Below are 19,924 nucleotides of genomic sequence, written 5' to 3' on the forward strand. Positions count from 1 at the left end.
CGCGAGATGTATGCGCTACACTTGTTTGTTTAAAAATTGGAGGACGCTTAAGCTTCGCCTTCAAGAGTGGAACGCGACAGCGTTCCCGTCGACCCACCAAGGGGTGTAAGACAGTGGGCTACGGCGCAGCTACTACGCGCCCCGCATCGGACGCGGTGAGCGTCAAGCAGCGCCGCGCTCGGCGCGGCAACGAAATGTGCGCCTGAGCAAGCGACGCACGCCCGAGCCTTAGAAACAGCTAGTTTCTAAGGCAACACCGCATTCACTAGAGACGCTTTTGTACCGCTTTGAAGCATCGAACTCGTGGCTGAGTGGTAGAGTCTCCGTTTCACACTCCGGAGACCCTGGTTCGATTCCCACCCAGCCAATGTTGCAAGTTGTTTTTTATTCATGATGTGCCTGCTGGGATTTATCGCTCACGGCCAACGCCGACGACGCCGACGCCGACGACACCGGCTTTTCTGCGACACGAGCTCCTTAACGCTGTCGCATTAAAATTGACAAGCACATTTCCACGTATTCAGTGACTCCAGTTGGTCGGACGTTTGGTCTCAAACCCTGTTTCCTCACCACAGCAGCCCGATGCTCTAACCATTCGACCATCGACTACATATAGACCCAGGTTGTCGGGAAAAGGGCTTGATACAATATACAAACGTACATGGATAAACAGTTGTAGATAGGTAAATCGATAGATAGATAGCCCACAGAATGTCCATGAAGTACTCATGCTAACGCATGGATATGTCTCTTGCCAATATCAGCATGTAACAAACGTGTTTATAACTAATATAGGATATAACGGAGGTATCTTAGTGTCAGATGCGACTTCGTTGTGACGAGGTTACACTGTACTTTGTTGCAAAGCTAGTTGTTCTAGGAGTACCATCGTGGTGATCGCACATCAGTGGTTAAACTAGAACAACGGAGGTTAACCGAGGGGCCCGATTTTTATTAGCCATATCATAAGAAGGCAACAAACACTGACACCGAGGACAACATAGTGGAAGTTACTTGTGCTTAATAAATGAAATAAAGAAACGATAAATTATTGGTAATGAAAGTGGATGAAAAAACAACTTGCCGCAGGCGGGGAACGATCCCACGTGGATGGGGAAACGGCGCCGCGGTAGCTCAATTGGTAGAGCATCGCACGCGAAACGCGAAGGTTATGGGATCGTTCCCCTCCTGCGGCAAGCTGTTTTTTCATCCACTTTCATTACCATTAATTTATCGTTGCTTTATTTCATTTATTGAGCACAAGTAATTTCCCCTATGCTGTCCTCGGTGTCAGTGTTTGTTGGCTTCTTATGATATCATCAGAGGTTAGCAACACCAGCATGTAGTCAGGGTGCCCCACCTTCGGTCTCCTGGATGTGCACTTCCACGCGGTAGAGGTGCCGCCGAGCGAGGCCACTCTCGTCCTCTTCCTCCCACGAGGCCTCGAGCAGCACGCTTGTCTCGGAGGCGTTGAATTCGCGCAGCCGCTGCGCATTGCTCACGTACAGGATGCCGGTGTGCGGAGTAACCGCGAGCCACGCGTGCGCAGCTGCGGCCACCGCGTCACCATCGTCCAACATGAGCCGAAAGCGGTGGTTGGACGCCGGCGCTGTCATCGGCGAAAGGACCTAGGCGTCATCAAAAAAGAAGAGGCTTACTGACAGCCACAGCCATACGCGGAAAGTTTTCATTTGTGCTGCGGGGGGGGGGGGGGCGACCAGCTTTCCGCATTCGATATATATGAAGCGAGTACGTCCTTGGGCTTGCAGTTTTAGGGAGCCTCCGTGTGGTGCAGTTTTCGAATGTTCACCGGGCAACTGACACCACTACGGCTCGTGAGGATTCCTAGAAGGGGCAATGAGCCCCTCAGAATAGAATTTTAGCTTGTGTGGTATTCGGGTAAACGCAGGCGGACTAGGCGCTGGGGCGGAGGGGCCGAGGCGTAAACGTGAGTGGTCTGCATGGTTCAGCCACCTGGTGGCGCAGTGCTCGAATAGACAAAAACCGCTAATATTGCAGTAACCAAGTGTATTCAACTCCGCTGCTAGCGTAAATATTCAGCAGTCTCAATTTTCGAGTACAGAACATGTACCCGCCCTCCCCACTACCACTGCATATCCCTTAGGCACGTCAGCCGTCCCGGACTCTCATTCATTCCTTCAGCGTACGTTCCAAGTTTATGGATGAAAAAATATTCCCTCTGCTCGCGTAAACGGGTGTGTTGGAAAGGAGGCTGCAAGAGCACAACGCCCTCGCGTTCAAAGGAGTGATATGGCAGTTGAACATGCCTGGAGAAGGGTAAATTCGGGTGACTTTTCACATGCTCACGGTGGTTGTTGAACCGCAGGCGAAAAGGGTCTCTGTTTGTGCGATATATTCCTGCTTACACTGCTCGCATCGAATTTTGTACACGACGTTACTGAAATCACAGTCAAGTTGTTCATTACTTTTATATACAATGAACGAGTTCGATGCCTCAGCTGCGTCTGTTGTTGTCATGTGACGACAAACCTTGCAGCGAGGCTTTCCACACGGTGGACGACCCTCGAGCGCATTGGGCTTCTGTGTCCTCGCCCTGGCTAAGAAATCCCTTAATTTTTTAGAGCGCAGCTCTTTGGCGTCCGTTCCTGGGTTTCGCGTCGGCGTTGTCGTCGGCCTCGTAACCAGCTCCGCCCCCCTTCGCTGGAGCGGGAGACGAAGGACGCGAGCCGCGAATGGCGGAGACCAATGAGAGCGGCCCCTTCAGTGACGTGCGCGCGCGATGCTGGTGTCATGCGGACCCTCCTTACGGCTCGATGCGCACTCGTGTCTGGTCTCAGCCGATCCGCTCGTTTCGTACTATCGTCTGCTCGCGCCACAGCTCTCGCCCGCGCCTGTTTGGTTCTGTTGGGTCGGTCTCGTTCGCGCTTGTTTTGGTTGTTATTGTGTGAGATTGTTTCTTAATCTGATTGTATGCGCTATGCGAATTGTATAGTACTTTCTAGAAGCCATGCGGCACCAGCGATCACACTGGAACCTTTGACGAGTCATGTATAAACGCCGGCTCGCTTGATCCGCAGATCAGATTTTCGACCATTACCGACTCTGCTACATGTCTCTCTCAAATTCTTTGCTTCAAAATATCGCGAAATGGAAACACGTATAGAGCTGCGCTCAAATTTCGCATTAGGGAGTATCGTAATCGTCGGATAATTTTTTCTCTTCCATATACTACATGAGGCGGCCGCTGAAAGATAGAAGTGAGTAAGCTGCTTTGTTTCATGATGTTAAAACACCGGTCGATAATGGCATTGGCCCATGGATCACTGGTGGTGTACGTGAGCACCAAGTTCGGATTGGATTGGGTATTGTCCTTGCTCACTATTTCACCCATTATATGTGCTCGATCTAAGCTGAGGGACCGTTCAATTGCATTGTCTACTACTTGGAGAGGATGTTTTTGGCGTACAAGAGCGAATTTCAGTCCCTCCGCGTGTCTCTCAAATGCAGATTCGGAACAGATTCTTCTGTATCTATGAGCCTGGGAGTAGGGGATGCTTGTTTTCCACTGGTGGGGGGAGGGAGGGCGGCTATACTTTAGAAATCCAGATATTGCTGACGATCTGTCTGCTTTTTGTACAGGGACGTGGAAATGCGACCGCCACGCATTGACAAAGTGACGTCGAGGGAAGGAACACTACCTTGGGAAAAGTTGTGCGTGAAGGAAATAGACGGGTGCAAAGAATTGAAATTGGAAATGAATTACAACTGCCTTTGTTCACTGTCGGCCCACACAAAGAAAATATCATCCAGAAATCGCTTGTAAAATATCGGTTTTATGGCCGAATTTGCGAGGAAGGGGATTTCTAACGATGCCATCCTGATGTTAGCATACTTTGGCGCCATCTTTCCCATAGCGGTTCCACTGATTTGCAGATAATGTGTGTTGCCGAACTCGAGTTCTATATATATATATATATATATATATATATATATATATATATATATATATATATATATATATATATATATATAAATGCCTTAAATTACATCAAACTCTTGCCTTTGCTTCGCGTTGTTGACAAATTCGCCTTCGCCCTGCCACCTGCTTGCCGCCTAGTTAGCTCAGATGGTAGAGCGGCTGCCCCGGAAAGGCGGTGGTCCCGGGTACGAGTTCCGGACCAGGACGAATTCTTTTTCAACTGCAAGGCTTTTCTTTCGAGGAACCCGTGTGGGTTTCCTTCGTAGCAATTGTTGCGATTGGGTGAACGTCTAATTTTCTCTTAATTGAAACTGTAATAACAGTCGCACTTGAAGAAACTTCAGGTGTCCTCGAACAATTGTTCCCTGTAGTGACGGCCTTCTATGAGTATGCACCAGCCCTAATCGTAAGTGACAGTTCACATTCACAGCCAGAGTCCCTTTGCACTACATAGAGACTGGCGTCTCTCGGATGAGCCATGCGACAAGCGGATTCAGGTAAACACGTTAAGGACATATGTGTTTTGTGCGTGTTAAGTCGCACGAATGCACATCAATGAAAAAAGTCATGTAACGCCGTGTGAAAGTTTTAATTCACAAAGATACAATTAAGATATGTTTTCCTCGCACCGAACGCAATTGCTTCTCGGTTCGATTTTTCTTTGAGTATTGGCTGTCGAGTTGGGGGTGCGGCCCCTAAACAGATTTATACGGTAAGAACCTTCCTTCGGATGACAGTCTTATGTTCACTATCACTAACTGCTAATGCCGTCTTGATAATCAAAACATTAATTTTATATATGGCTGGCGGCCGCACTTGTTCTCGGCTTTTATGCTAGCACAATCATTACTGCATTCGCTCATTGTTTCCAGCATAGGACTAAATAAACACAAACGTGAACGTAAAGAAAATAATTTTTTACATACATATTTCTACAGCTTCTTTCGGCTTCTTTAGGTTAATTTATCGGTTATGCAGGGTATTTCAGTTGAAATGTTCGAAAAATGCCAAAGACTTCATTACAAACCTGAATGTTCATGTTTGCTTCCATTCTTATGCATATTATACACGTTTTTCTTATCAACTAGTACCACGTACCACGTATGGTCTGTTTTATGAATTCGAGTGTTTTTCATGAGTTAGATGTTAGAAAGCTGATTGCCGAACTGTAATACTGCTGTTCAAATCAATATATTCCTGTTTTCTATGACTGTCACCTTAATGATGTAATTTACACATTAATTGCCGAAGTGTTATACAACTTTACAAATTATTAGTCTACCTGTTTTCTATGACTGACACTTCGTTGATGTAATTTGCCGTTGTAGCGCCCAGTTTGTATTTTGATAACTACTGTTCAAACTATGACTTTGACCCGTTTACTATGACTGATACATTATTGATGTAATTTACTGTTGGAAAACCTAGTTTGTATTTTTGATAGCTTATTATTGTTGTAACATCCAGTTTTGTATTTGTGATGCCTTAAAACCCACTCTGTAACGGCCTTATGGCCAACAGTATCGTAAATAAATAAAATTGTAGGCTCCTTAAAGTGCACACAAGAATAAGTAATGTCGCATTGCAAAACGTTGTGGTTGCAACGTTCTCTAATCATTACCCTTGCAAACGTCGTTGCGTTTCTTGATAGCGAAATGTTGTACGTGTCTTTAAGCGTGAGCGGGGTCCTGAGCGTGCTGCTGTTGGACACCTCGATCTGGAACGTCACCTGGAAGCAGAAGAGAACTTTATGTGATCCCGTGTTGCAGACTATGTCCTCCAGCCTCGTGCTTTAGCGCGGAATACTTACATAATGTAAGACAACTTTTTTCAAACGAGGTGAAATATTTATTCAATGTCAAATTTCTTCCTCTATTCAGATAGTATGCACACTACAACCAACCTTATTCCAAGCACGTCTACTGTGAGCCAAGCTACAACATTCTTGGCTACAGATTTTCAATGATGCCAAAGCAATCATGATCTCCAGTTTCCGACTTTGTGTACAGTAAGCGTGCATTCGTACCAATCGTTAGCATCATTACTAACCCACGGAAGCTACTACTGCACTCAAGGCAGGCCATGCCTTTTTTACTGTGGCATCATAAAAACATGATGTTCTCTAACAATTCGAAAGACGCGTTGTTGTAATTTGCGCATTGGGTGCGACAGCATTGGGTACTATTTCATAGGTAAATTTTACAAAGAGAACAGCATCTCTGGTTCTTTTTCTGCATTCATATACGAACGGTATGCTCCATTTTGCTTTAACAAAGAACTTGCCACTGAATGACTATTCTTTATTTGGCTATTGAACCGAAAAGTAACCGCTACGCGGAGAGATGGTGAATGACTTGGTATACATACATCACTGAAAGTAAAGCTAGGACCTTAGAAAGTCATCAACCTACCATAGGCATAGATAATACGATTCTAGAATAGCATGAATATACTTGAATGGGCACACAGAAAACTATATCTGTAAAAAAGAACACGTTTACACACCTACTGAGTTGTGCATTATTCTTCTGTTTACATTGATCTAAAAAAATACACACCTGAATGCACCCCCACCTAGCCCTAGCACATTCGAACTTCTTCCTTTATTGTATGGTAAGTTATGACACACACGCTCGCGCGCGTACACACACACACACACACACACACACACACACACACACACACACACACACACACACACACACACACACACACACACACACACACACACACACACACACACACTTTCACCTTCTGGAGCAATGTTTTTGACACCGACCCTACGACCGAGTTCGGGTGGCCGGCTATGTGTAGCCTCACCAACTACTTATCAAAGCTAGCTTGCATCGTTGCATCGCGTGATGGCACGACTTCATGAGAACAGAGTCAAGGCGAAGAGTGGCTATTGATCTTTTAATTAACTTTATGGCTGCACACAGCCGGCTACCTGAGCTCGGTCGTAGGGGCGGTGCCAAAAACATTGCTCCAGAAGGTGAAGGGAAAAAAAGCATATGCCTAGCCCTGACCAAGAAAGATGCAAACCCGCAATGGTGCCATACGTCCACAAACGTTACCACAACTTGAAGAAACTCGTAAACAAATTTGGTGCACCAATTGTTTCCTCGGCGCCACGCAAGTTGGCTGGACTGTGTCCGCGCATAAGCCGCGCTGACAAAAAGTCAGGATGCCATAAAAACCACACTAGACCGTACGTGAAGCGTGCGACGGGCGTTATATAGGAGATATCGCTGAAATGTGGGATGTCCTAAGCAGGCCATACGGGGAGATGTGTCAATGACCGGACTTGGAGGCATGAATTGTCTATAATTAACAAAGGTAATGCGCATTTAACTGCGCATTGCATGGCTTTCTTGGCAGGCAGATGTCAGCCACTACTGCGTGAGATTAAGATGAATGGCAAGAGTGGTGATACGTTAGCAAGATAACTTTTGGAGGGAAATCACATAAAAGAGAGAGGCACGAAGTGCATTAGTGATACGTCTGTTTTTCTGTTTGACAACGAGATGCAGCTTTTGAAAACGTCACTGTAATCGCTTTAGGCGACATTGATGTACGCATGGGCATTTGATTCTCCCTGCTCTGCTGTGAGAATAAAATCAGTTGAAGTTCAGCGCCCGACCTATCGTTTCTGACTTATTTTCCTAAGTCTTTATTTTCCTTTTAGCGCAACAACGTATTCATTAGATCTCAACCAACTTGCCCAGCAACGAGTTCTACTCCCTTGTAGTCACATTGCAATTTGCATTACGAGGGGCTTGTGTTGCGTCTTTATACGATACTGTCGCAAGTAAGCGGGCTGAAATGAACTCATGCAGCAAGCTTCCTTGAAAGATCAGAAGCGGTGTTTCTATACCTCTGCGGGCAGGTCACTACGCACAAGACCGGCGTCCTCCACGATGACCGTGAAGCTGTACTTGTCTCCTGGAAACCAGGCACCAGTGCTCCGGACAGCGATCTCTGCAAATTGCATTCGTTGCACTGAAGCTAACACAGAAATTTCACACATCCGAGCTGCCACTGGTTGATCAGCAGTAAGCAGGGTAAAAAAGCATAACTTGCAGCCTATTGCATGCTTAACCCAACATTTGCTGTGGATAGACTGATTAGCACAAGCGATAAATACTGGTAGGCGAAACTAAAGTTAATCTGGCTTAATGCATTTTTTTTAGAATGCAGGCAAAATACAAACTGCAGAAACTGTAGTCGCTGACAACGTCGGGGCCTAAGCCCATCTGCGATAAAGCATCTTGTAATGATGCAATATAGGCGTTTTTTTATAAATAGAGAATTCTGAAAGAAAAAAAAAGAACCACCAGACATTTAGTAAGACAGTACGTTTCACAGCTGGACACAGCCATCTCTACAAGAAGTTCCTTATGGTGAGCCTTCGTCCGATACAGTATTTCTAGCTGAGACCTCCTAAATACATGAACATACCTCGCTACTCTTAGAGTTCTCGTGCTGCACAAGAACTCAGCACCAATATTGCCAAACACCGTAGCTGCGGGATTGCGCAGCGGTTAGCGCGTCTGACTTCCGACCACCTATTGCCACACGGCCATGAGTTCTATCTCCAGCGGCGATGACGAATAAATTGTTTTCAGCAACATGGCGAGGGCGAAGCTGAGGGTGAGGAATTAGCTTAATGGCGGGCGTAACAAAAATACGGGAGCAGCAAACTAAGTTTTGAACTACAGTCGCAGTAAAAATTAATGATACCGTTACATACATACGCAGTATTAGACGTGCGAGAATTACTACTCATTGGGAGCATATACCGGGTGTCCCGGTTAACTTGGACCAAGATGAAAAAAAAAAGAACCGCAAGAGCTCTAGAGAAATCGTACCGACTGCGTAGTAGCGGCAGTCGTGTGTACTTAGAGCCAGTACTTTTTTGCATCACGAAGTATTAATTAATTGCTTTTACTTAGTGAACTTTTAAATTATTTCTTTAATCGCAAACATGTCAAACACAAATTTGTAGGGCACCATAAATAACCTCCGAATCAAGCATTTATCTCATGCTGAAGTGTGCCTGGTTATTTTTTTTCTAGAAAAAACAAAAGCCCGCGAAATATGAGATAGATACGCGCGCCGCTACTCAAGTGCCTCCAAGCAACATTTCAAAGATAAACGGCTGCATTCGTTTATCGCCACATTGTGCAAGACTTCGTCGTGTAGGATGGCTCGAGAGGTTTCGCGATTTAACCAGCCTGGTGCGATAAGCGTCAGCATCTGCGGACGCAAAAATGTTGTGCTCGATCATGAGGCACTCGAGAGAGCTTTAACCTTCGCGTATCATGAAATAAAGCTACAAAAGAAATTCAACCAGTGTTTAAAAAAGAAACAGTGCCGAAAAGAGCACCAAAAAAGAAAGAAAGGCAGCTCTCGGAAGAACAGAAAAGAGCTATTCAGGAGTTTATTTCAATAAAAAATAAACCAAAAGCACGTAAGGCGTCTCAGCCGCTCACAAAGAAACGTGCAAAGGTGCAACTGGTTTAGCCATTTACCCTTTCTGTCTCTTGAACTCCGGAAAAGAGGCAAAACAAAGCAGTTTTTTTCCTATTTCTTTGTTGCAAGCTTCTTTAAGCATAGGGGTACATCATGAAGGTGCGTTAAACAGTCACGTTTTACACCAGTTTTGAGCGGGTATTTTCCACTATCACTTGTAGCACGTGCTCAAACAGATCACCGTCTGAAGCAATTTAATGCATTGCTTGCTTCTGTCCAACACTTGTGCTGTTGCAGCTTTGGCCAACGACGTTGGAATCTCGCTGCAGACTCGGCTTATTTTTGCCTTTAGGGCGTCCGGTGTGGTAGTTTCGCTGCTATACACGCTATCGTTCACGCAGCCCCACAATAAGTCCAGCGATGTCATGTCCGGCGACCTTGCAGGCCACGGTACATGTCCGTGCCGGCCAATCCACTGCCTAGGGAAAAGCCTGTCGAACCACGCTCGAGACTGACTACTACTATCCGCAGGAGCACCACCGTGTTGAACCGAGATGTTCCGAAGGTGCGCAAGTGGAACGTTGCAACAGACGTCGTTCACGGGGCACTCGAGGATGTCGGTGACGTAGCTTTGCGTCGTTAGTGTGTTGTCAAAAAAGATGGGTCCGATGATGTTGCCATCAAAAATACTTCACCACACATTAAACGACCACAGGTATGGTGTCGTGATAGTGCCAGTCAGCGGGGATACCCATCACTCCAGTAGTGCGCGTTGTGAAGATTAACTTGTGCGTTTTTGGAGAAATTAGCCTCATCAGTCCAAAGCACGCGAGTGAGAAAGTCCGGTCCTTCTTCAAATTTCGTGAAAATCCAATTTGCAAAGTCAAGTCTGTTTTCAAAATCTCTGTCTTCAAGTTTTTAATGAAGATGTACTTGGTACGAGTGCATATGAAATTTTTTTATCTCCCCCACACTGATGAACTTGAGGTTCTGGCCTCCGCACTGGCGTCACGCGCACTCCGTGAGGGCTAGCAGCAAAGGATGCCACAAATCCTTTTCCACTTCCTGAAGTACCGTCGCAGTCCCGTGTCGCTTTCTAGTGAAGCTACCCATCTCGCAAAGGACTTCGTACGTTCGAAGTATTGTGGACGGACTAGGGCGTCCTCCACAATGCCACCTTCCGAATAGCTTGGCTGCCTTCTTCTTGTCACCGTGCACCGCCCCCAGCCAGGATCATTTTAGCATTCTTATCATTCGTGAAGGGGATGACTGTATTCTTGAAGAGCAGGTCACTGGAGTGGTACCGTTGAGATCTCCCGTTACTAGAGAGCTTTAGTTTAGGGGACGCAAGCGGCTTGCGCACGCAAGAACTAGGGGCGACGGTACTTCGCATGCGCAGACCCAGACGTAAAGGTCTGCGCATCCGCAGTACCGTCGCCCCTAGTTCTTGCATACGCAAGCCGCTTGCGTCCTCTAAACTAAAACTCTCTATTATCTACGCACTGACACGTGAAGCAATAATGATTTACGTAAGCGATAGCAGCATATGCAGGCCGTACAGATCCGCCAAAACGCATTAGATGGACGTAGCCTGCACGAGGTTTGTTTCTATTGCTAAAGGGAACAAAAGGAACATACGTTCCAGGTGCGCCTATCTACAGAACAAGATGAGTGCGCCAAATTACAGACCCGAGTGAGCAAAATTACAGTGCCAAGTGCGCCGTCACGGTTTCCCGGCTTCGAAATCCCCCCTACGGCTCCGCTACGCTTATCAATGTGTCAGCGGCGTGTTCTCATGATGCCGCGACCATCACATAGCGTGAAGCTCTGCGTCGGGCTGCCGGCGCTAGGTAAACCCGTGTATCCGTGGCTATTCGCTTGGGAGCGCTTGAGTAGCGGCGCGCGAGCGCGTATCTATTTCGTATTTTGGATATTTCGCGTGGTGGGGGGGGAGGGGTGATTGTTCTTTCTCAGAAAAATCAACGAGGCAAAGATGAGCACGAAGCAAATGCTTGATTCGGAAGTTATTTGAGGTGCCCTACAACTTTGTAATTGATATGTTTGCGATTCAAGCAATAATTACAAAGTTCACTAATTAAAAGCAATTAATTAATACACTGTGATGAAAAAAATGCTGACTGTAAGTACACACGACTTACGGCTGCTATGCAGTCGGCACGATTTCTCTTGAGCTTTTGGTTTGTTTTTTAAATCTTGGCCCAAGTTAACTGGGACATCCGGTATAATGGCTCTAAAATAGCTTTGTTGTGCGGAATTCAAAAGAGCGATTACAATGCGCCTTATTATGCAAGTATATATGGCCAGGGTCGAGGTACTCTTAGATGCCTATCAAACACGTGAAAACACCGTTATAAACGCTTTTATGATTGGGATCCAACTGGTTGTAATTGTTCCAATTTAAGGATTCACTAGGATGACCGATCGAAGTAATTTAGATACCGTTTCAAGCGGTACATTTCGTGCAACTGAGACCAAGTCACGTTATGGCTCCACCTCGATATTTATTTACAGTTGATGCATCCTATTTGGGCGAAGAATAGGCCGCACACTTTTTCTGTGTAAGGATGACTCTATTTTCTTTGTTTGTATGGGACGCCTTGATCTTTCATAATGGCAAGAACAGTTCGTTCAGAGTAAGAAAGCGTTGTTCATTGCAAGTCCGCCCCCAGGCTAGTATGCTACACTGTGGTACATATAGGGTAAGCAGGCCCAAAACTCGGTTAGTTTTCTGAACTTGAACTCTGCATGTGGCGCATCACGAGTACTTAAAATGAACAGCCATAATTAGCCGAATAAAGCAACAAGTTATACAGAGTGCAAAAACAAGGCGTACATTGCAACAGAAAACTGGGAAGTACATGACATTTCTCATTGGAACAAAGGACGAGGGCACGCTGTTTACGCTTTGCGTTTAAATACCTTCTCTCTGTCTCTCTCTCTTTTTAGCACTCAGCAAACAAAATGGTAGGAAGTGGCTCGTGTATACCAGGAGTGATTCGAAATATAGATTTAAGGATTAGTTAGCTTACCTATTTTTGAATCCTGGCTAGCAGAATAAATAGGGCCCCAAGAAAAAAAAAATATTTTAGTGTTTCTTTTTTAATCATCCCTCTGAATCTTGGTTGAAAGACTGGGTACGTTCTTTGTATTCTGAACAAATATAATGAAGACGAAGATATAACGCGTCATGACAACGCTCGCAATTCTGCAGCTTGTTAACTCCAAACTGACACCATGCGATTCGGTTTCATAAATAAGTGCCAACTGCTCAGAATAGTTATCGCAATAGAACCTTTATGCATGCCACGTAGAGAACATGCAAGGCTTGTTAATTGCACAAATTCTGCTCTTATACGCAAGAAATGCAAAGCACAAATGCAAGTAACGCTGTCTCACTTACTTGCGTCAAGGAATGTCATCTTCTTGTCTCTAATGAAAGTCTGGAACGGTGAATCAGCAAGCTCGAACAGGTTTCGCACATCTTGTTCCAACCGGACTTTTAAATTGTTGGCGTCCTTTGAATCTCGGTCAAGCACAGATATAGTGCAGCCGAGTATGTCGCCCTGCATGGATGCGACACATCAGGGCCTGTAGCCACAAAACGCTCTGACGCTAGAATTGTTCGTAAGAGAAAATATCAGCAAATACTGACGCGGGACATATCATCAGCGAAGACGGCCTGCCAATGACAAAGAGCATTTACGAATGAACAGTTTTGCGAATTCGGCTCCCCAATCTTTTCATGAGAAATAAATTATACTGGTTAAGTTTTAAACTTACATTTACACTGATTTAAGTTTGCCGGTATGCAACACATACTCTTGGCACTAAAGTAGGTCCTGATAACTTATCGAATAACTGTAACGAAACATTGCAGGGAATCATTTAAGAAGTGGCAGAGTGAATGGTGCCATCTTTGTCATTAAAATAGAGAAGAGAAAGAAGGAAAATGAAATAGAGGAAATGGAAAGGCGGAGAATAGAGCAGCTAGCGCTTCGTCCGGAGGCACTCACTACACCGTTTAACCATGAGAGACAGAAGAAATAGATGTACAGAGATAAGCTAGTTTAGCTGAAAGTAAAGACAGACAGGTCACGGGGAACTTGTATGTGCGAACAAGGTGGGGATCCCGATGTCATGAAGATGCGGCGCCAGTGACGTCAGCTTTAGTGTAGAAGAAAAAGGATGGAGAACGCTTAAGCTTAGCCTTTAAGAGTGTAACGCGATAGCATTCGAAGATCCCTGACTGCTTCTCACGCTTCCCGGCAACTGGAGCGTATGTAACCGCAATGTTTATCGGGAAACACTGTCCGCGAACGCTATGCACGAAGGCAGGCTTTTTGGTAGAAGCGCGGCCTCTGGCGTGGACCGCGATGCGGCGGAGGCGAGCGCCATCTGGAGGTACTGCAAGGAACTGGGAGTGCCGCTTCGCTCCGTGAAATGACGGACGCCGTGGCCGGCCTATGAATTGTAGAAGCGCTGGAAAAGGGGTTCCTTTGAGTTTTAGCGTAACATAATTATGTTTTCTCGCATATTCATATTACAATCCAACGCTATCATGTTTATAGGTTGCGTGTAAGCGAAACTTTACGATTTTCGTACGTATTTTAGCTTGAGAAATTCCGTAGCTTGAGTTCAGTAGCTTCCTTGCGCCACATCGAAGGCCTGAGTATGGGTGCTTCGAAAATCATTTTGCCGAAATGACGTCCGACGCTGGACGCAAATGCCGTTTTTTCTGTGACACAGGGCCCTTAACGCTGTCGCGTTAAAACAAATATCCCGCTAAGTTGTACACGGTGAATTTTCTCAAACGAGACACTTACCCCCGTATGCAGAGATGCAACTTAAGTCGAAGCACATGCTTGACTTGATTTAGATGACGCCTGGCGTTAACGTGCCCAAAGGCGCTCACTGCGTTTCCTTCGGCGCGTTCCCGATAGACGTCACTCGGATCAAGTCAAGCATGTGCTTCGACTTAAGTTGCATCTCTGCATACGGGGGTTAGAACATGCTGGCTAGCATTTCAATCTACTACTTTTGCAAGCACTATGCGTTGCCACGCTTCTTCGCATAACAACATGCAGCCTGTCTTACAGACAGACGAGAATAAGACATGTACACAATAGTCTCGAAATATGTTAATAAAGCTGCAGATGTAGTTGTGCTTCTGTATAATCTATATCGCTGCTGTCGTCCAGGAACGCACTTATCAGTATTACATTCCACATATATAACAAATCTGCTTTTATTAAAGATTAAACGGCTTGCACTTGCATAAGCTAGTATGTGCAGGATAAAGAAACCCGAGCATTGCGTCCCTTGCCAAGAACTTGGCTGAGCCCAGATGCCCTCACGTAAGAGGGAATGCAAGGCACCAGAAATTACTGAAAATGTTCAAGGAAGTTAGCAACGTTTTCCCGGCGATATTGCTAGAAATCAATAGCTTGCAAGATTTAGGTCAGAAAAAAAAAACATCAAAGATAAACACATTTTCAAAGAAACGTGTTCCAGCTAGAAAGGAAGTTCTTGCACACACATCCGTGTCACGTGCGGTAGGGACTAATTGTTATTAAAGCAGAAATGAATAGACGGAAACGTTTATAACGACAAAAAGGACACAATTTTACTGAAGATTCGCGCCATATGCTGGATTTGCCGAATTTGTTTGATTGACGTTATTTATTAATTGAATTTTAGATGGGGTCTGTAAGTAGCGCCGACAACCATTTTTAACGTAAAATGAATATATAAGTACTTAAAGGACACATGATGACGCAGAGTTCAAGAAGATACTGAACAGAATAAAGGCCACGTATATACAGGGTATTCAAAGTTGAAGGAGCAGTAATTTTAACGCTATGCCACGGAAAATCTGTTTGAACGGGCGGTTTACGCGCTTTTGCGGACTAAATTTTTGAGACGAATTAAGGTCACCAATCACATAAATAACAAAAACTTCTTAAATAATTTTCTTGCTGTCACGATTGTGGTATACGTTTATATTTGAAACTTTAAGACAATCATGCTTTGCATGTAGCACTTCAATTGATCAATCGGGGAACTCTCCAGAAATGATCCATCTTCTGCGATTCCAATTGGAAGCCCCTTGCACGGTTTGCTTTCTACATTACGCCGTGGACCCCACGAACAACTTGCTGCGGACACAATAGAAATTGTCCATCAGGTAGTTGAGAAAGGACATGACATCGTCTTTCAATAGTTGCTAAGTCACTGCGGTATTATTGGAAACAAGCAATCAGACGCAGCCACTCGATATACGCGTTCAAGTGATGATTGCATCACTATCCCGATGTCAAGAACAGACGCTGCGGCAAAGCTCTTTGCGCTTGCTCACGAGCTTACGCTGGCCCAGTGGAATTCGGCAGACATAATAAACCTGCACCTTTCTTCCCTGGATCCCCATCTAAAGCTCCATCTTCCTCACGGCTTACTATGATGGGCGGTAACTCTCATTTGTCGTCTATGGCTAGGAGTGGCTTTTACTAATGCCTACATCTTCCTCGTAGGAATGGTCACAAGTCAAGAACGTGAAGTTTGGGGGCGCAGAGAGACGATATCGCACCTTCCGTGCAATTGTCGTTTCAGTGCACAAAAGAAGTTTTCAGCACTACGCTCGAGAGGATTGACAACCATCCCCTTATGAAAGCGAATTATTTGACTCTGGTTCCAGCCGGCGTCGGCCCGAACTACTTTAAAAGCGATAGTGTGCTTTTTAAAAGCGATGTGACTGATCGAAAACAATAGTATGCGAACTGGTGCGTTCTTTTTTTATTGCGAAAGCAATTATATGGACACTCCAGGCGCATTGCTGCCGTCGCCGTCCCCGTGATGTTCCGTGTAAAGTCCAAGGGTGATAACATCGTCGTCGCGCGCCGTGTTCCGCCGCGCGCAATGGCACCGGGGGGAAGGGAGGGAGACGGGGTGCTCTACTCTGGTGGCTGTTGGGTATAGACGAGAAAACCATGGCCAGGCGGCGCTACTGCGCCTCCTGACAGCGCCCCCAATGTGGAAGCGTCAAGCCGCGCGGTCGCGCCGTGGCGCGGTCTCCGCTTTGTTTGCATTGTGTTGTCGGCGCTTTTCTTCGCTGCTCATGCTCACGGCGCTCCGTTTTCGACGGCGGCAGATCGCCTGCTTGCGCAACAGCGATGCAAAGATTGCCGTACGGTTTCAAGAAGGCTGCCGACGCCGACAGCTTTTTTTCGTGGCGGCAACCTCACGATAGGGGAGCGTCTGCTTCCGAACGTGTACGGCGTTGAACAAATTGTGAACGGTGATGTGATAGTGGAAGCCAAGTGCGTACCACAGGTGTCCGACAAGATCGCAGACGACGTCGAGTTAGAGGTACGCACCATGTTCAGAAATTTAGCCACTTCTATTTCAATTACAACATAAGTCACACTGGCAGCAGGAACTTCTGTTGTCATACTACTCGATGACTGCAGATCCATTGGGCTGCTTCTTGACGGTTCCGTCACTTCACAAAGGCTTGTTCTGGAGTCTGTTTCACACGTGTCTTGCCGCTGCTCAAGAGCTGCGTCGCTGCAGTAGGAAAGCACATGTCCCGGTGGTGCTGACTGCTGAGAAGACTGTTGTGATTGCCATTGGTCTGTTTGGCACCGCTTCCACCTGCATCGCATATGAATGAAACAGTATGTGTGCCTATTTGTTGTGGGGATTAAATTACTCCCAATAATACGTTTGCAAAGGTAACGTTCTTGTGATTGTGTGCATATATTATTCTACAAGAGTGGTACCACTACAAGTTATGATACTTGCACACTTAGATACTTAGAAAGCATGGGCAAACAACAAACATAACGCGCACGTCTCGAGCGGCTGCTTTCCGATCTGCCGCTTCCCAACGCACGCGACGACCGCGGCTTGCATTAAATACGGTCTGCTACCACACAAAAGTAGCGCGCGCGGCCCCTTTCGTTACCTGCACAACTAGTAATTTAAGTTGTAGCGTTTGGAAAAGGGAAATAATTCTCTTGAGCTCGTCCATGCCGATCGCGAGGGAAGGCACAGTGCAATCAAATAAATTCGGGGGTTCTAAGTGCCAAAACCATGCCAAAACCATGCCAAAACCACGAGATCATTATGAGGCCCGCTGTAATGGGGAGTCTCAGGAATAATTTTAACCTCTGGGGGTTCTTTAACGTGCACAAAAATCAAAGCACACGGTAACAAGGGTGTTCTTGCATTTTGCCCCTATCGAAATGCGGCCGCCGTGGCTGGGAATCGAGCACGCGTCGTAGAGCTTAGCGGCGCAACACGCCTGCATTTACCGCTAACAAACGGCGGATGCCACCATTATTCAACAACGCGACACGACTAAACAAACGGCCGTGCACTAACAACAGGCATATGACTATTCCGCTTTCAAGATATTACACGCGCATGCGAAAGTATGAGACTTACTTGACTCGGCGCACTGCAGTTATCCATGCTTGTCGTCTGTCCTTCTCGTACCACTTCCCAGGAAATCTGTAGAACTTCACGGGCGGCGTACGACCTTTCGTGTTTTCGAGGCTGCTGTGGCAATCAACAACACATCACTATTGCGTGCCACCTTTCCTGGCTGATGAGGTCGCACTCGGCATCGCAAAAACCACGCGCACGAGCGCTCCCGCCGTACAGAACACGGGCGCGCGCCGGCGCAGCGACGACCCTCGGAACTTCCATCGGTCCGCTAGGGGAGCATTCGGCGCTGGTGCCGCGCGGGCAAACTTTAGGTTGCCTCGTCTATGGCGCGACCGCGCCCTGGCGCGCGGGCCCTATTTTGAAAGCGCTCTGCGATGAGTACAGAGTCTAGGTGCGCCGACGGCTTCGCGTGCCTGGTGTTTTCGCCGCTTTGTTCGCGTTGAAACGAGAGGCAGCACGAAGGCAAATTCGCTCGCTGCTGCTGCCGCGCGTCCTCATTCCAGCGTTTTGAAAGCGAGTTTTCGCGGTCATCTAGTGAGATGTGTTCATGTTTTCTTGTGCACGCGTGGCACCATGCTTGTTAATCTAGTTAGTAAGCGAATGCTTACAAGTTTATACTGTCGATAAAACTACTATCCTTACTTCGTACAGCTGCCTGCTAATTTTCTATCGCAATCGATGCTTCACCTTTTGGGCGAAACTGCAACTTCTTTTTATCTGCTCTTCTTTTCTAATTTTTGCTGCTCTTACCCCATCCCTCTGAGCAGAGTAGCCAACCAGACACTTAATCTGGGTAACCTCTCTGTCTTTTACCTCTTGTTTTCCTCCTCTATATAAGGCAATCATATTTGAAGAGAATTTCACGTTGTTTAATTCTCCTGCAACGCTTCTGTTCTGAGATATCCATAAACAAATTTGAGACTCATTCAGATGATTTTGCATTCAGGGCCATGGATCTCGAAACAACGTCAAGCTGTCATTGTGACGTGGCTTATTGCGTGTGGCGAAGCTGATATCAGCGAAGCTGATAGCAGCTGCGCTCTTGCTATCCGCTGCAGAAAGAAGCAACGACGGACTTTCTAAATGTGGAGCACTTCTTCGAAGCCAAGGTCAAACGCGAGGCCGTGAAATGTTACAGTTTGCCGCAGATGCACGTGCACCCCCATGCGCCCGCTCGCCATGGCCGCCTCCTTGCTCCATGCGCATGAGCGGGGCTTTACATGCGCGTGCTCCGCCACGCGCCCGCTCGCACGCCGCTGCTAGCTCGGCGTCTCCTCTCCTTGCTCTACTCGCCGGTACGGGTGTGCGCTCCACAAGTAGACGATATTTTTGTGCTAGCTGCGCTATGCTGCGCGCAGGCCTCTACTTGCTGATACAACAATGGACCCTCGAAAGTATCAAGTGAAGGATGAGCGTAAGATCATATGTCCTTCTCTATGGTAAGAGTGCAGAGGCCCTGCAGAGAATATAGAGGTATGGCATTCGTATCAAAGCGGCGAAGCAGGAGGCGAAGCGACGGGCCGACGAGGTACGCGCAGCCGTGGAGCGCGAGCAAGAAGAGAAGTGGCGCGCGGCCGAAGAACAGCGGCACGCCCAGAGAACGACGCTGAACGGGCCGCAGCCACTTGGGGGACATCGACGCGTGCTTTCAAAGTACTCTGTGGAAGATGAGTTTGGCGCGGCGTGTAGCATCTGCGAGCGCCTCTTGTTCCGATCGTTCGACGTCGTCAGGGTGCCGCGGCCTGCATGCGCATGTGACAGTCCTCGAGCGAGCATTTTCCCGGAAGGACGCGGGTTCGTTCGGGCTTTGCGCCACGTGCAGAGGAAGAATGCTTCGCATTGACTTAGATAATTATCTAGGATAGTTTCTGTCGTAATTTTGTCTTGAGCTCACGTTAACGTTCCCTTACCGCTTGACGTTGTGTCGAGATCCACGCCTCTGAAAGCGAAATTAGCTGACTGAGTGTCAAATTGGAAGGTGGATATCTCGGAACCGAAGTACTTCAGGGGCCGAATTCACAAAGC

At 46.7% G+C, this 19,924-nt stretch overlaps 1 protein-coding gene across 1 annotated transcript in view; it reads right to left on the minus strand.

Moving 5' to 3' along the window:
• LOC139049438 (proto-oncogene tyrosine-protein kinase receptor Ret-like) overlaps window positions 1–19,924 on the minus strand; it is a 379,568-nt gene that overhangs the window by 62,203 nt on the left and 297,441 nt on the right. Inside the window, exons 5-8 of the mRNA XM_070524812.1 lie at window positions 12,855–13,017; window positions 7,836–7,939; window positions 5,583–5,690; window positions 1,361–1,628 (exon numbers count right to left, since the gene is read on the minus strand). Of these exons, the coding sequence (XP_070380913.1) occupies window positions 1,361–1,628; window positions 5,583–5,690; window positions 7,836–7,939; window positions 12,855–13,017 (643 nt within the window). The remainder of the gene's footprint in view (window positions 1–1,360; window positions 1,629–5,582; window positions 5,691–7,835; window positions 7,940–12,854; window positions 13,018–19,924) is intronic.

The sequence above is a fragment of the Dermacentor albipictus genome, chromosome 1 (genome assembly GCF_038994185.2).
Source record: "Dermacentor albipictus isolate Rhodes 1998 colony chromosome 1, USDA_Dalb.pri_finalv2, whole genome shotgun sequence".
In the NCBI taxonomy this organism is placed as follows: Eukaryota; Metazoa; Arthropoda; class Arachnida; order Ixodida; family Ixodidae; genus Dermacentor; species Dermacentor albipictus.